Source organism: Enoplosus armatus, chromosome 6, assembly GCF_043641665.1.
Source record: "Enoplosus armatus isolate fEnoArm2 chromosome 6, fEnoArm2.hap1, whole genome shotgun sequence".
Lineage (NCBI taxonomy): Eukaryota > Metazoa > Chordata > Actinopteri > Centrarchiformes > Enoplosidae > Enoplosus > Enoplosus armatus.
Genome location: NC_092185.1, coordinates 19,558,163 through 19,576,084, shown reverse-complemented (window position 1 = coordinate 19,576,084; position 17,922 = coordinate 19,558,163). Strand labels below are relative to the sequence as shown.

Sequence of the window (17,922 nt, the reverse complement as noted above, 5' to 3'; positions counted from 1 at the left end):
ACAAAATGAGTAATGTGAGCTACGCTGATCATCCATTAACAACAGTGAAATCGGCTTCATTAATGATAACAACCTAATGTTAACACATATGGTAGGAAACGTATCTGAACTTGAAGAGACAATTCCTTCCGAGACAAATCCTTATAACGCTGGTTTACCTCACTACTGTTGACCATAGTAGGAAACAAACATCCAATCTTTAATATGGACAAGGTTTTGTAAACGTTAACCGTCAGTGTGATATACAGTGAACGGCATGTCACGGAGAGGCCCATCATTATCGCGTCATGTGAAATGCTTAAGTGTTCATTTATAGTCAGTATTCGATGTCCTCGCTATCAAAGACAAGGTTAAGTTCTTCTATTTGCCTGCAGCCTTCATTCCTGACATGCAATGGCTTATGGGTGCATGGGAGTTATGCACAAGTGCAAGATAATGAGATTCTGGGCACTCTCCTGTGAATACAAAAAAGAAAAAAAATGCTAATCTGTTAAAAGCAAAACAAAGATAATAAATACATAAAAACATGGCCTTATTTAATGGATTCTTAGTGTTGACCCACTAAACGATCTGCAAGGGGAAAAAAGGGGGGAAAAATAGCCTTTCATGGTGTCGTTGTAGTTCATTAGGATGCGGAAGTCAGTTTGTCACTGGATAGAAAGGCAGCTTCAGCAGAGGATGTCCCTCCTACAGTCAGGCTGAAAGGGAGAATCTGGAGATTTGACACTGGAGACGTCACTCCAGCATTTAAACACACCTCTGAGGCAGTCCTTTTCAGAAAAGAGACGACCCTCCATTGAAAATGTGACTTGTTCTAAACAACTATACACAAAAACACAATTCTTTACAATTCCTTTACATCAGCAGGACCACACTGCATTCTTCCCTTTAGATAATCAAGAATGAAACAAGTCTTTAAACATTCTCCCAAAGACCCCCCCCCCTCCCCGTTTAAGCGGATCCACTTCAAGGCTGGGATGATAAAGCTGTGAATGTACTCGCCTCTCCACCCACAGAGAGAGAGAGCAAGCGAAACTGCAAAGTGATTAACTAGGGACTGCCTTTGGGCAGAGGATATGTAAACGTTGCAGACTGCCCCAAAGTCAGAGGCAGCCGTAGTGTTTGTGTGAGTGTCGGGGGAATCTTTACACATTCACTGCTGCAGGTGTTCAGCAGACTATTCTGATCAAAAGATGACCAATGCGAGGCAGAGTCCGCCTATCGCAAGTCAACTCTTTTCCCAGGACTCGATGAGCAATTATTTCACTCTTTCTTAAGCCCAGTTGAGGTTGAAGCCTTTTGAGAGCATGACAGATTCCAGGTCCTTGTCCTCCTCCTTCTCCCGAAGCCTCTGCTCCTCCAAGAGGGCCACCAGGGAATCACGCTGCTCCACCACCTCCAACATCTCATTCAGGATCTGCTTCTCTTGAGCGAGCTCCTTCTCCGTCTTCAGGTGGTCTGAGGGAGGCCCGGGAAAACAAGGAGTTAAAGAGAGAAAGAGCAGATTATACAAATATAGACATTTAGAGCCAAAGGGACCAGCTGTTAGTTAATGACCACTCCCGCATTCACCTTCCACAGCCATTCGCTCCCTGAGTTCCTGCTGCAGTCGGCTCTGTCGGTCCTCCAGCTCCAGCTCTCTGGCACTTGGGGACAGAAAGAAAAAAGATGGACAAGCTAAGTTTGTTTCACTGATGAATTATAGCTTTCAATATTTCTGGGGTTTTTTGGCTGTATCTTCATTTATCTAAGCAGGATATCTCTTTAATTATTACTTTGTTCCAAAAAAGATGAATACTTGGTCAAATGTTTTACTTTTAGTAACTGATAATGAGATAACACTGGTCAATTAAATGACTTGTCAGAATGTAATAAAGTTCAAATCATTATTATCATATCATTATGTTGAAAATGATTACGACTTCATAAGGGCTAACAAACTTTTGAAATTCATGATATAATAATAATAATAATCATAAAACCAATGAGGTAATAAGTCAATATTGTTCTATCGTCCGTATACTCTGAATCAGGTTATAATTGCCATGTACATAAATGATGAAATAGTGTTACATCATCAGGCAATTAGGGATGACAATGTCGTTCAATAATCCGTTTGGTTCAGAGAGAAATGTCTCAACAATTCACAATCAGTCTTCATAACTTTGGTGGTCCTTCGACATGTCAAATGTTCCACGGCTCGAGTTCATGGCAGGATACCTTTAAAATGTACCACCCAATCATCTCATCAGCCTCAGCTGTACTTTGAGAGTGATGCTAAAAAAGCATGTGAGACAGTATCACATTACTAAGCTAACTGTATGCATGTTATAAAGATAAAATTAGCTCTAAGCTCAAGGCACAGCTGAGCCTAACTACAGCCTGACAAAGAGCAGCTGAAGGTGATGAATATTAGTCTTGAGAAAGTAGACCAATTTATAGCCATGTCTACTACATTGATAGTTATAACACAACAGGTTATAACATAACTCAGATATTCTGAGTGTTTGATAAATACAAGTGTATCTACATGAGAATATAAAAAATTAAATAAAACAGAAAACATTTCCAACTGGCTGCCTGGTTACTTCAAGAGTTGGCATAGCAACCAATATTACACAGCTAAGCTATGCTTCGTGGAAATGAAGAGCACCTTTGATGAATCAGTTCATCCATTAACTTATCTATCTCAACAGTCAAGTAATGTACTCACAATATCATGAGTTCTGACTCATAGCGGACCAGAGCATTTTTCTCCTGCACCAGCTTGAACCACTCTTGCATTAGCTTGGGATCGTCCTTCTTGCCCATGCCTGCGGGGAGTGGAGGAAGCACAGAGTGGGAGTTAGAAGCCAGATGGCTGGGAGATGACACTGATGCCACACAGACAGGGATTGACACAGGCAATGCAATGACAGCCAAGCCAGGATGTCCTCGCTGAGGGATGGTGAGGTGGAATAACGGACTCGACACCAACAAGGTCAGGCACGCCATACTTAACGATGGCGAACAGAAGATGGCGTGGAGCTACAGGTTTCAACTTTGGCAGACTTTTGCACACACGCAGACACACGCAGACACACACACACACACACACACACACACACACACACACACAGGCACACAGGCACACAGGCACGCACGCACAAACAGACAATACCTATTGTTGCAAAGTTGAGAATTTATGTTACCCAGTTTGGATTTTGTGTCAGACGTAGCTGCTCCTTGGGAGCAACTACCTCCTCCTATCAGCTTTTATCAGAGTGGGTGGGTAATGAGAAAAAACACACCAGTCAGTGGCCTAGACATTTCAGACAAATAAACCCAAGGACCTATGGAAATTCTTCATCCTCCCCAGCCCACATATTGACCCACGAGCAGAAATAAAATTCTTTTTAGATCCCATTCATGCCGAAAAGTTTCAGGATCGAGGAAAAATGCATGAATTATTCTGCGGTCTTCGCATATTCAATTACAAGGTCAACTGTTCATAGGATGGCTTATCATTGAGGCCAATTGCCAAGTTCACACTCCACTATTAAGTCTGCCTCAGGGTAAAGCATGTTCGTTGCTGCTGGCATCATGCACTGCAGTTGTGTAGTTTTCATTATCAGCACAATCAGTCAGAGCGCAGAACAGCTGTGCACTTCTGCTGCAGTCCCAGCTCGGTCTATGTGGCATGCTCAGAAAAGGTCTGCTGAGGAAGAGCATCCTCCTCATTTATCTGTCTGCAGCAGGTGGAGCCAAGCGATTTCAATGAAACACCAGGAGGCAAACCTCGATGCAGCGTGACATACTTAGCCGGGGAAGAGGAAGTTCTTGCAAAACGAGAAGGAAAAACAGTGTACACACATAAATCGCATGGCTGTGGTCTCGGGGGCAGGCTTTCGCTAATTAACAGACAAGGGACAGAGAGAGGCAAAGCCGGAGAAGTGCTGCTCACACTGGAGAGGAAACCAGCATGTGGAGACAAAGGAGGAATTATAAAAGCATGGCTGAGTTTCCAAACTTGTTCCTACGAATGAGCGTGTTTTCTTTTTTTCTCCTAAACTATTTCAACACCTGTTCCACCGCCGCCACCCCTCAGCCCAAGGCTCCGAACACAAAGGACAGAAGAGCCACCGGTACAAGGCAGTAACAGCAATAAAAAGGAACAAAAAACCAGATCGCACACAAACACAAAAGCATGTTTCTTTACATGGATTAGGAGCTCAGGCAAAATTTCCACTGACAGGTGTTAGACACGGGAACAAACCAGATGATCCATGAATTTTTTAAGACTTGTTTTGTGCGAGACTTGAATATTTATAACAAATCACACCATGCAAGTTTCTCACTCCTTGAACCACAAACGTGCCCGCGAGCTAGCCGCGTTTCAGGTGTTCACCGCTCGCTTTCATTATCATTTTATCATTACATGACACTTTTAACATTTATTCAAGGGGGAAGAGGCAGAATTCCCAAAGACTAGAGCAACAATGGACACTGCAAAGGACTATAAAGCTTCATGATTAATTTTAGCTAAACAGAAAACAGAACACATGCTGTTGATTAAAAGACACACGACAGCAGAGTAGTTTCCCCTTTGAGTGGATGTAGCTTCTAATATCTTTTCTACACCTGCATTTTCTGAGACACTATGCTTGTGTGGTTAAATGAAAATATTATAACTGCATTACAACTACAACATACAGTATATGCATCAGTATGAATTCCGATGCTCTCTTTAGTGTATTGCCTGTCTACAATTGCTAAACCTAAGGCGATTGGCCAATCATGTAATTTTTAGCCGCCCAATTAAATATATAGACCTGTCAAACTTTGGATTTCTTGTGATGTTGAAACTGTGTGTATTACGCTCTAGTAAGAGCTACACTATACCAAGTTTGGATGGCAGTGCCTTTTTCTAGCCTTTACAAAACAACACAAACACCAAGAGCCAACATGTAAAGAATGGATTACAGTGTGTTTGTTCCAACATAAGCTGCAAACGTTAACATGCCCAGCTAACTGGCTTACTACCTACAGAAGTAACCTACTACCTTCTAAGTCAAAGGGCATGTCATAAGCCAACTAAATCATTTTGTGGGGTTTCAGGTTACGTAACTCTATAAAATACCTGTTCTGGCCTGGAACGTCTACCCTGTGGGAGCCAAGATGCTAGCACATGAGAGTTTATCATAGCAGCACTGTCCTGCTCCAACTGACGAATACCTTTAACAGCTGCTGCAGCTTTTTTCAACATTTCTAATCACTTTCCTCATGATAAGTGCCTTAATACTTCACTGAGTTTTGGGAAGATTCTGGGGAAATCTACTGAGCCTGATCAAACACAAACGGTGAGGACAGGAAGAGGAGGAGGACTGGTTGGGAGGATGATGGGGAGGAGCGCAAAAGGGGGTAGCCCAGTTCTGGAGGTCCGTACGGTTGCCATGGTAACCCGCCACAACCGTCAGCAGAGGCGGCAAGGTTACGTTACCTTCAGGGGAACAGCAGGGGCAGAAGGAGAGAGGTCTTCGGCGTGGCATCCCCACAAAGGGCTCCACTTCCACAAGACAGAGGGAAAGAAAGCGAGGGGGTGACATAGGTGGGTGCGTTGGTGGGTGAGAGAGAGAGGGATGGCGGAAAATAATGCAAGAGGAAGAGCAGAGGACGTTACAGAAAGAAAAGGAGTAAAGGACACAGAGTGTGGGTGGAGCGGGAAGGAGAAGGGCGAGGAGGGCAAAGAGGGGTGTGATGAGGGAGAAAGAACATCGAGGAGAAAATCAAAAGAGGGCAGGAGCACTGTGATAGGGAGAAGACAAATCACCTAGAGAGAGGAGGTGGGAGAGATCAGCTGTGTGGTGTGAGGGATGAAAAAAGGGGTAAAAATAGGAAACAGAAACAAGAGAAGACAGAAAACTTGGAGCACAGAGAGGGAGAATAATCCTCCTGTTTGATCTTGCATCTGTAGTTCTTCAGATAATCTTCAGTTAGGCAACAGCACCCTATGTGAGTTATGAAACTGGAACAGCCTACACATATGGCCAGTGTTTATCAGAGTACACAGCAGGATTTAATCCCATTATTAAAGCCATTACTGATCACCAGGAGATCCATCTCCCTCACAGACACAGATAATTGCTTCATCTTTGAAGATGTTTCAGCCTCTCCTTGTAAACACTATTTAAACTTGTTTAGACCACCCGGCTCAATTTGTTGCCAGTGTGGCGACTTTTGAAGTGTAGCTACTATTGAAGTGCAAATTAGGACTTTTTCTAATATGCACCCGGTAAACTGATTTTCTCTCTCACAAAAGTAAGATCATAGATAGTGGATGCTACCTTAACATACCCCCATGCTACCTTAACATACCCCCATGCTACCTTAACATACCCCCAGATAAAGTCCAACTAAAGTTAAGAAGATGCAGATAACTGGGGGAAACAGATCTTTAGGTTCCAGTGCTCTTAGGCTGGTGGGTGAAGGAGCTGGGAGACACAAGGGACTATCACAGAGAAAAAAAAATCTAATTCTGTTGGGAAAACTGCAGTTTAGAATATCTGTTTTGGACAGATTGGAGCCCTAATACATTTTTTATGGCTCAGACAAATCATGCAAGTATGGTTATGAAATGCATCGTTAGTAAACACTCAGTAAACCCTTAACTGTATAATCATAACAGTAGAGGAATAAAATGATAATATATATATATTTATATATATGATAATAAATTCAGAGTAGAGACATATTGATCCTGGCTTTAGTTTTGGAGCCCGCAGCAGGGCTCAAGTACAGCCTGGTATTCAGTCAAAAACGTTATAATTCCCCATCACGCAAACACGGCAAAAAAGGCAAAGAGGACTAATAGAAAGCTATCAGCACGCAGGAAACCCATAACACATTCAGAATGCTACAGGCACACCGCGTCCAGTTGCAAAAATTAAAAGTGAGACACCAAAGAACAGCTTTTATCATTCACACATACTACATGGAATGAATCACCTCTATCAACTCAAAAATATAAAAACAAGTTGGATTCGAGCTGATGAAATGCCCCTGTAAGAAGAGCCCTGGTCAACCGGTTAGGTTGGAAATCTCCTTTTATGTATGTTTTTTCATCTTTACGTCAAAAACTCCACGCAATCTCCTGTCTGATGAGTGACAACAACCAGCAGGACAAAACCACAGAGAAGCACAGGCCCTGCTCAAATTATGAGGAAATGCCTCACATTTTCCTCACTCCTATTGAGGGATTCCACTGACACAGAGTAACTACAAAGCAAACATGGCTTTCTAACAAAAGCTTGCTTACTTTACAGGAGACACGAGCAGGAAAAAGATGCATTCCACTCATATTCAAACAGGGCCACAGTCTACAAGATGGCAACAGATACCACGAGACGTCCCACCCAGACACGGTGGACATTGTTATTGACCATTCACAGCTTAGACATAGCAGCTAAGGGTCAATGGTTGCAACACTACACACACACACACACACACACACACTTGAGGGGGTTATGCAACTGAGCAGGTATGAGAGAGGGTAGCCATTGCTGGGACTACAGGACAGATCTGCAGCAGCACAGAACTCTGAGGGGAAGCTAAGAGCCATGCCAGCAGTTTAGTGTGAGTCAGTCCAGGGCAGGTTATACAATACTTTTACACTGTGTATGTGTGTAGGGGGGCTGGGGTTCTGTGTTTTTAAATGTGTGTGCTGCAAGATGAGTCTCTTTTGTATGTTAATGTACCTTTTCTTCATCTATGATACTTTTGGTACAATAAGAATTACAATATCAATATATTTCAGCTTTACTGCACAAACTTATATTCATCTACGTGAGATGAGACAAACCCAAAAATGTCGGATCACATAATCTCACATTCAGCTGCAGCAGAATACCATGTCGAGACAGAGATAGAATTTAAATATGGTGTCATACAATTAGCACAACAAACACATCCATAGATGTAATATTACCGCTGCTGATTGACAGTTTTGTCTTCTTTGTATAATAATTCCTTTGAAGGATAAGGCTGGTGATGTTCTGTAGCTTTCTTATTCTCAACAAATGAAAAGACCAATCCAACAGTATGTTAGTCAGGACACTTTTGGACGCCCTCAGTCTCTAGCCCATTGGCTCCAACTTAAGACTAACTATTAAAAACTTAAAAACTACATCATTTTTTCATAATTTTTGGTAGCAAACATTACTAAAACACGAGAAACAGTGCATTTGGTGAGGTCTTTGTTTTAGCTGTAAATAGTATGAAATTCAACAATGCCTTATTTACTTTTGTTTCATTGTGTTACCATGTTTTATTTTGTTGTCTCTGTTGGAGTAGTCCTCTGTGTTTCTGTGCACAGGGTTTTCTTTGAATGTCAGAATGCATACTGCTGTTTCTGCGTCTGCAATATGTTGCTGTTTGTATCTCGGCTGCAGTTTGTATTGTGCAGACTGCGTACGGAGGAGTGACAAATAAAAGTTACTCATTAATTCATTCATTTATCATTCATAAGTTTATAGAGATCAAAGACGATCTTAAGAGGACAGCATGAGGCCAAGTGTCTGATCTCTGTTTGATGTAAAGAGTGTCTGAACTAGAAACCCAGGGAGGGAGGAGGGAGAACGGGGGGGGGGGGGGGGGGGTATGAGCAGAAAGTATTGCAATGAGGCTAAAAGCCAGCCAGCCAGTCAGCCAGCCAATATACAGTAGATATGAGGGGTACAAAGCTCAAGTAGTAAAAAGAAAAAAAAAAAAGGGGGGGGGGGGGGGGGGACAGATTGGGTTAGCCATTAGGTTAGTTTAAAGCGACAGATTTGAAATACATACCGCCCAGATGCAAGTCCAGGATTTCACTGTAATTAGAATCTCCCCAATAGTCTACAATGACAGGGATATATTAAAGATAGGAGTTATTTCACACAGCCCCAAACTGGGCACACAAACACACACACACAATACTCCAACAACAGCAAGTCATGCACGTTCTTGCAAACGCACAAGACACACACACGGACACATACACACCGCAGCAACACTCAGAACAAAGAGAGTCCGTCGGTACTCACCACAGTACATAATGCAGTCAAGCTTGTGCAATAGTACATGGCACTTTCCAAAATAATAAGAGACTGCAACATAGATTTGCTGCATTGCTGTTTACTGGCTCAGTCTGCTTAATATCACACAGCACCTGTGTTGTGTGCTGACATGTCGAGGTAATTGTTTTTTTTTTTTCTTTTTTATTGAGTGCATTTAATTTGTACTCAAATTGCGAGAAAAGCTTTAATGTCCTCCAGTTATGTACTATCCAATCCGTGTGCACCAACGTTTGATTAATAATTTCAGATTGAAAGAGCAGCTGAGTGTTCAGTGTGATGTTTGAGTACAACAGATGAAGTCAGAAACAACTCTGGATTGCTGTTACTCATCAAGATACAAATAAAAAAAATAGATAATAGATAAGATCTCGACAAATATCTGTATCAAGTCACTCAGCCACAGCAAAATATTTGCAGAGAATATTCTAATAAAAAAGCTGTCAGCCTGCAAACCAATTTATCTTTGATTTCTTTACGTTCTGATTGCATTTATAAAAATGTGACGTGATCTGAGTCTTGATCAGAGTACAGAAACTCTCCTCATTGAGAGGCAGTGAAGGAGACACAAAAAAATAAAACACATCCAGAATGAGCACACACAAATCTATGTCGGGACACACATTCTCCTGATCGCATGCAGCTCGGACGGACGATGGCGGACATGTCATGAACGGACAAAGATCAACATGTTCAGAGATGGAGGACTGTTGCAGTGTGTCACCACAGATGGAGCCTACATAACAGTGTCACATGTCATTAATAAAAGGAAGGAAGGAAACTACAGTAAATCTAATACCTGATCTTCTTTTGTGCTGTTTGGGTAATGTATAAGTACCTTTATACAATCCTTTAAGAGAGTAGAGTAGTAAACAAGTTAAAACATACTCAAAACATTGGACTGGAGAAACAGCTTGTGGGAAAAGTAAATAGTTATTCGGTTGGTGGGGAAAACGGCCAAATCTATGTGAAGCATCTGCATGATAAAAGCTTCTATTTCTCTCTGTTGCCATCACCATTAAGTAAATTAGGATGGAATACACTGTCAGCTCTATAAAGGACAACCTCGCTACCTCACTCGCATACAAAACTCACATCACGTAAATATTGTGTTATTGCTACTGAGCACTATTCATGCTTCAAACTGCACCAAAATAATGAACTGTGCTGCTCCCTAACAAACAATGTATTCTTCATCTCACAAGTATATTGTCTGTGATAGTCCCTTGTCAAGAACAATTTAGCCTTATTACTTTGGAGAAATAAAAATGTCTTTCTGCACACAAATCTACGCGCTTCAGTACGACTGAATAAAAGGTTAATGCAGAGTGCGATTTCAACACAGTTGAAATGATCACAGAGGGACAGCTTTTCTGAGGTAATGCAATTCTAGGTTACATCATCCTAATCATCAATATTATTATTATTCCCTCTAGAGCGCTAGAAAAGGCTGAACTCATATTATATTAAGATAAAACATGGTCTCAGGGAGCCAGCGCCGCCACAAACACAAGATTTAATTGTCGTACATATAGTAAATCACTGGTAAAATGTTAATAATAAGAGAGTTATATGCGCTATGAAACGTACTACACCCTTTAGTTCGCTGAATACGGGCATTATGTGTATCTGCAGTTGCATTATTGATACACCACGCCACATGAGATGGCCAGATTAATTAAAAAATGTTTTATGAAGGTATAAGTGACAAGCTGTTACCTGCTTCTCCTCTCAAAGCTTTCTCCACAGCGACGCCCCTCTCTTCCAACTGCCTCTGCTTCTCCTCCACCTGCTCCAGCTGTCTCTGGATGATCTGAGTGGACAAGCAGGTTAGAGTCACATTATTAATGAACTTGAGTTACCTCACATTGGGTGCACAAAATAATAACATCTACCACTAATTACTGATTACAAGTGATTTGTCCCACAAGTTTCTAAGGGAGGCGGCTGCAGAGGTTACCTCTAACACTCAATTGATGCAACAGTTTACCCTCATTAAAAATAAATGTCTCCAGGCGCACAGGGAGTACTGCTAATTAGCACTGTATTGATGTCTACAAGTACGTGAGCCTGTTCCGACGAGCAAATATTATTTCATAATTTTCACGGGGAAATATTTCATAGTTGTCCCCTCTGCAGCCCACTCCAGACTCTCTCTTGTTTTTGGCCTGGTTCACCCTAGCCTTGGGCGCCCATTTTAAACTCAGATTTCCATTTACAAATACAGCTAGGGGCAGCCAAAGTGTCCAGCCTTTCAAACATTTAAATCAAAATCAATTAGTGTGAAGAGTGGAGGGCACTTGATCTATATCACCAGATGAGTGGCAACTATCAAAATAACAGTTGGTTTAATGTGGGTAACATTTTGTAAAGGGTAATACGGCTTAATTTAAAAGTTGTATTTTCCCCTCAGACTCCAACTTCTTCTGTCAGTGCTGAACTTTATCAGTGCCGTGCAGCAACAGGAGCTGAACAAGAAGCGAAAATAGCCACTAAGAGGAAGCAAAATTCAGGCCAGCTAACCGCCGCTCCAGGAGAAGAGACTTTAGCTGTGGCTTAGCGCTGAGTCAGTGCACTGGGAGCCTAACTGCAGAGTTACAACATCAATCACAGTGGATTTCTTAACTCAAGGATGAATTTGGCCTCACTCCAAGAGGGTTGAGTCACGTCAGAGTGACCATATGGTAAGTTAAAAATGAAAAAACAACAGGACAACACTGAGTTACAGTGCCAGCAATACTAATGTAGCCTATCTCCAGTGCACCACTAACAATACAGACGTATATGTAACCCATTTTATTAAAGAATTTCAAGTTTCACATGCATGGCATGAATAATTATCAAATAGTTTGATGAAAAGACCCTTGACTGTTTGAACGAGCTATTCGGCACACAAACAGTAAACACAAATGAAAGCATTAAACCTACTTTAAACACAATGAAAGAACAAGAATTTGCAACCATGCTAGCAGCTCTGTGCTTAGCTGTGCTTGACAATGCTAACATGCTGATGTTTAGCAGGTATAATGTTTGCCATGTTCATCATCTTAGTTTAGCACGTATGCTAATTAATTAGCACTAAGAAAAAAGTACAGTTAAGGTTGATGGGGATTTCTCAAATTTGCAGGTATTTGGTCAGATTCCAAAGTGTTGGACAAACTGAAATCTTGTCCTGATGATGGTGCTGAATGAAAGTGAAAATTTAAGGGATCGTCAAACTCGTTACAATTCATCCAGAGGACATGGATATCTGTACCAAATTTCATGGCAATCCATCCAATAGTTGCAGAGACATTTCCCTCAAACCCACACGTCCACCTCACCGTGGAGATAGAGGAAAAGGATCACCAAAGGTCCGTTACCTGGGCTCTGTGCAGCCTCTTGAGTTCCTCCTGCTTGGCTTGTCGTCGCGCAGCTTTCTGGACCCTTCGTGTCAGCTTGGCATTCAGCTCTTCTTCTGTGTAGGTTTTCTGGTGCAATAAAAAGAACATGGGGAAGTCTCATTCACAAGCTGCTCATATGTGGAGTTGACTCCATGGGCTCCTGGGCCTTCAGAAAAAAACTGAACGGGAGAGGAGGGGAAAACTCTGACTGGATCTTGCAGAAGGCGAGGGACAACATTGACTAGCACAATGTAACCTAGCTGGGAAACTTCCCTTCACATCTACAGGTTTCTATAAATTGCAATCTCAAGGTATGGTAACATCTCAGAACACAATGTGTCAACTTCACTGCAGCTCTCACAGTTATAATCCCTCTTCACATTATGAAATCTTCCATAATTATAGGCAATATATTATGTGAATAAAGCAGGGACGTTTCCCCCTATTAGCTGACTTGTGAGGATGTAAAAAGCTGGCATAAATTAAGAGGAAGAGAGAATAGTACTGAAGAAAGACGTGTCAAAGTTATTCCAGTGGCCAGACTGGAGTAAAAAAAAAGTGCCACAGTGACAGATAGGCAGGTTAATATCATACCAGTGGGAGAGGAACAGCCCCCAATATCAAGAGAGGCAGAGGTACCATGGTGACCAGAAAAGTGAGCCATGAGAGGTCATGTTTTAACAGAGTGGATATCCAGCAGTGAGTGAGCAGGCGCTGCGCTCCGACTGCCACATGCAGCCAGAGAGGACGGTTAGTTTTAAGCCAGACGCACATAAGGTGTTATGGCAGTAAATCCGGCACATGCGCAGAGGGGTGGAGCGGGGGGTGGAGGTGGTGGGGTTATCAATGGGAACATATGTAATACTACCTTTGTGGCGTACGATCTCTTGAACGCCAGTGCGTGAGGGACATAAACAGACTTGGGGAAGACAAAACAAAAAAAGGGAGGAAACAAACATGATACAGATGATATGATTAAATGGGTTAATGATTATGTTAAATTGGTCAAAATAAAAATTAATCATTTAGCTGGTACAATCAGAACAGGCAATGTTAATATCCCACACCAGAACAAAAAATGGCAGGGTGCAGCGACATTTTACACATCTATGTTAATCAGAAATTAGTCAAACAAAACAACAGTTACAAATCACATTATAAGAAACAAGAATTTTAGAGACCTGTCTTACCCTAAAACAGGTCTTTTATTTTCAATGCTATGTCTACAACGATCTCTACGAGAATATATCTAACACACTCACAGATCTGGAAAACTATAAACACCACAACAGTCACTAAAGACGAGTCAACACGACTCCTGCAGGCTCTTATTGAATTGCACATATGGCCTGGCGGGCATGATCAGCGTTAACCTCCTTTTACTGTGGCTGTATATACATATATTCAGATCGATATTATTATTATAAGAATAACAAAATGTCAATTCATTCTATGTCGCCAAAGTTTTTTGAAAAAGTGTTTACAATGGTTATTGAATTCATGCCTCTGGCCCTTAACTCAGCTGTATCTATCTAAACCACCAGAAACACACACACAGAGACTGAGCAGCAGCAGAGACAATGATTTTGAATTTCAGCCAAACATAATGAATGCAAATGGATTCAAATAAGAGAACTTGTGTTATAGAAATTGGGTTTTGGGCGCTGAATTTCTGCATAGTCCTAATAAGATCTATGCGACCGGCATATTCAATGAGTCCAGCCTTTTGAAGAATTCACTCGTTTATTCATTTTGCTATATTATATCATTATGATGTGCATTTAACATGTCATATTGTGGTGTTGGAGACCTTGAAAATGTTTATCATGATTCGGTTGCATGATTTGTTCCGAGATCACCTGAGGAAACCGTCTTCATTCTAACACTACTTTAAAAATGGATAAATTAAGTATTAAAGCTTAATTTGAGGTCAGTGTAAAAGCCAGAAGCAAGCTTTGTGAACTTAAGGTGAGTAAAATATTATAAATATTATATTTGCCCATTTACCAAATTATGTATATATAAAATTCAAAATCATTTCACCCCCTTCTGCACAATACCTCCTCATCGTCTTTCTCCTTTTCTCGATCAACCTCTCTTTCCCGCTCCCTTTCTTTATGCCTCTCTTTCACCCTCTTTCTCTCCTTTAACTCCCTCCTTTTCTCCTTCTCCAGTTTCTCCTCCTTTATCGCTTCCTTCTGCATGCCTGACACAAGGTCAAAGATGTCCATATGCCGCTGGGAGTGGAAGAAATTATTTAAAGGAAAGTGTTTTTTTGTTTTTTTTTAAAGGAAGTAAAACAGAAATGGATGCAATAGATGGTGAGGACATGTCTAGCCTCGCTAAGCCTGACAAGCCTGCAAATGTTTCATTCACTCTGGTCTGGAAAGGCTAAACAGGCTTACTTTTGCAGATGTCTTATCAAATGCCTCATCAAAAAGGGGCTCAGACAGGCTTTGCGAGGCTATACGTGTCTAAATGCCTAATGACAAAGATGTGACGTGTTACTCGTTACTCACATCTGCCTTTGACTTCTGAGAGGACCTCTCCAGAACATCATCACAGGACAGGTCTGAGTCCTCCGAGAAGCTCAAGTTTCTGCGCGATTTCAAGTCTGCAAACAATAAGCAAAGACAGAAATTAGTTTGTTACTTTTCCCAGAAATACAACAATAGAAATATCATATTCAAGAACTACACTGGGTCACCTTTCCCACCTGATGATCTCCCAAGAGGCGACGTTTTCTTCTTCCCAGACTCCTGAGTGGTGGAACTTGAGGACGGCGTGCTCGGACATGATTTATCGTCCTTCTTCTTTTTGTCCTTCTTGTACCCTGAGAAGACAGCCTTCCACAGTGACTTGTGTTTGGGCGGTGTCTCGTCTGTGCCAGAGAGCCTGCTGCTGTCGTTCTTGGCTTTTTTCTCCTTCTTGTTCTTGCGCGGAGAGAAGAGGGAACTACGTTTCTTGCTTTTACTCGTGGAGGAGCCGTCTGAGGAAGCCACCGAGCTGTCCAGACTCTTGTTGCTGCTGAAGAAGCGCTCGGGTATTGTCTCGGCCTTCTTCGACTCCAGAGCTTTCACTGCGGACGCCTTCGGAGATCCAGCTGACTTTTTACCTTTTCCAGCAGCGTCTGGGGTTACACTCCAGGCCACTTTAGGTGAGGCACCCTTGTCTATGTCCGATTCTTTCATTTTGTTCAGCTGTTTGGCCATGGCGTCTTTCAGAGCCTGGCTCTTCACAGACTTTTCTCTGGCCCTTATTCTCTCCTCAGCGATCTCCTTGGCCTCTGGGGAGAACTGAGTTGCCCTTTGGTTCTTAGAGGTTGGGTTGACAGGGATATTGGGTTTACCGTTTTCCATTGCTAGAGCCAGATGCAGGGGAGGTTTGTTCCTGCTGGGCTTGCTAGTGGGTGGAGTATAGTACCTGTTCATGCTTGTTTCTGGTGTCCGCTCATCGTAGCTTTCCTCCACGTCATCAGCAAACGGAATCTCCTCCACCGTCTCCACAAACGACTTCCTCACCTCCTCCGGCCGTGGTTTCTTCTTCTTCTCCCTCATGACAACCACTGGAGTTGTTTCTGGATTTGCCTGAGGTGAGGAGACTTTCCTGGGTGCGGGTTTGGGTGCAGACACAGGGCTCAGCTGGGTCCTCGGTGCAGCAACGGGACTCTTGGTTTTTGCTGGCTCTTTTGCACGCTCAGAGGGAGGTTTTTCTGTTCCGTTGCTCCAGGACACCTGGTGTCTCTGCTGCCTGAGCACGGCCGGAGACTGATTAGCAGGCACAGGTGGCGGTGGGCTGGAGGGCGGGGTGAGCATGGCGGAGTCAGACGTGTTGTAGCTGTCACTGTTTGCCGTCTGGCTCGTGGCCATGCTCCCATTCAACCCCAAGCCGGAGCTGCTGCTGAGGTCCCTCTTATCAGAGCCATTACTCTTGGGCTCAGCAGGAGCAATGGGGGTAATGACTTGACCCTCAAGAGTGATGTTGAGTCTACGAATGACAGCGCGGCCAGTAAAAGCAGGCTTCTGTTCCTCAGAAACCTCTGGAGACTGTGTCTTAACAGGGGTGGAGTCCTGTGTTGGAGCCTTAACAACACTCTTCTCCAAGATTTTACTACTGCGGTCCAAAGGAGTCAGACCGAGGCTCTTCCTGATCTCAGCACTCTTTAACCAAAATTCCTCAATGATATCTGCCTTTTTTTCCTCTGTTGAGGAATCTGTGGACATCGAGAGCTCAGGCGCACCTTTGTCTGTTTTGGTCATGGGCGTCGAAGTGACTGCAGGGACAGGCTGAGTTCTGACGGGCGAGTCAGAGGTGAGGGGTGACGAGGGTTCCTGGCAGGGCAAAGGCTGAGCACAGATTGGGGAGAGGGGGTTGCCCGTGAGAGGGCAAATTGAGCGGTGAGGGTAGACAGGAGATTTAGGCCTGCGGGTCTCCGGCAGGGGGGTGGGCTGAGAGCAGATTGGGGAGCTAACAGGTGACTTGACAGGCGATCTGACGGGTGACCTGACGGGTGACTCGATGGTTGGCTGGACTGGAGAGCTGATGGGTGATTTGGTGGGTGAAATGGGGGGAGGTGAGGCAGGGACACTGACAGGGGACACAGCAGCAGCAGCAGCAAGAGTAGGAGAAGGGACAGAGGAAGGATCCTGGACTGGAACAGGTGAAGGGCAGAGTGGGCTCTTGGCGACTGGAGGAGGAGATGGAGACTTCATTTCCTCATGTACGAACGGTTCTGGGAAGAAGCGAATGCCAGGAGACTTTACCGGAGTTATCTGGAAAAGAAACAGAGAAGATTGGGATTTAGATTTAGTCAAAACTAACATCACAAACGTTCAAACTGAGGGGTGTGGAATTATCTCACCTGTGTTTCAGGCTCTGGAGAAGGTTTGAGTGGGGAAAGAACAACATCTTCTTTCTGCATGGGGCTGATGCTGGAGGCTTCTGAATACAACAAAAATGGTGCTGCTTTTTATTCATGTAAAAAATATATATCTGAGTGATCAATTTTGAGGAGTTATTAGTGACATCTACCAATACTGGAGGTCATCCTCAGACTTTCTGATTTCTTGTCTTCCTCAGGAAGCACTTCATCACGCTCTGACTGATGGAAACGAGCCTCAGCTTCTGCATCTGAAGGGATGTCATCTGGAATTTAAACACAACATTATGAAATATTGAACTGTTACACAGCTTTACAACTTGAATTATTTATTTCCTTTGTATCCTTTTAATGGAGCAGAGCTCTTTGTGAACCAAAAACGTTGTGAAAGAATCGATGGATTCATTATGATTTGTATGATTTTGACTGCTCACCCTGATCCATCTCTGTGCCGGGCTCCATATCTGGACTGTCTGCCTCTGCTTCCAGATCTTCATCCTCACAGGGCTCTGGCATGATAAAGACATGGCAAAATGAGTCACCTGGTTATACATTCTCTCTCTATTCAGTCAAT

General features: G+C 43.0%; 1 protein-coding gene across 3 annotated transcripts in view; it reads right to left on the bottom strand.

Moving 5' to 3' along the window:
• Positions 1-960: 960 nt before the first annotated feature.
• mical3a (microtubule associated monooxygenase, calponin and LIM domain containing 3a) overlaps positions 961-17,922 on the bottom strand; it is a 42,964-nt gene continuing 26,002 nt past the window's right edge. Inside the window, exons 34-48 of one of the 3 annotated variants that reach the window (XM_070906673.1) lie at positions 17,783-17,857; positions 17,501-17,614; positions 17,331-17,410; positions 15,186-17,241; positions 14,989-15,083; positions 14,530-14,706; positions 12,449-12,556; positions 10,806-10,899; positions 9,886-9,936; positions 8,818-8,868; positions 5,480-5,545; positions 3,849-3,890; positions 2,714-2,813; positions 1,573-1,646; positions 961-1,458 (exon numbers count right to left, since the gene is read on the bottom strand). In XM_070906673.1, the coding sequence (XP_070762774.1) occupies positions 1,274-1,458; positions 1,573-1,646; positions 2,714-2,813; positions 3,849-3,890; positions 5,480-5,545; positions 8,818-8,868; positions 9,886-9,936; positions 10,806-10,899; positions 12,449-12,556; positions 14,530-14,706; positions 14,989-15,083; positions 15,186-17,241; positions 17,331-17,410; positions 17,501-17,614; positions 17,783-17,857 (3,368 nt within the window). In that variant the 3' untranslated portion in view covers positions 961-1,273. Of the gene's footprint in view, positions 1,459-1,572; positions 1,647-2,713; positions 2,814-3,848; positions 3,891-5,479; positions 5,546-8,817; positions 8,869-9,885; positions 9,937-10,805; positions 10,900-12,448; positions 12,557-13,337; positions 13,389-14,529; positions 14,707-14,988; positions 15,084-15,176; positions 17,242-17,330; positions 17,411-17,500; positions 17,615-17,782; positions 17,858-17,922 lie in introns of all 3 variants that reach the window. The other 2 variants (XM_070906674.1, XM_070906675.1) reach the window with 2 other exon arrangements.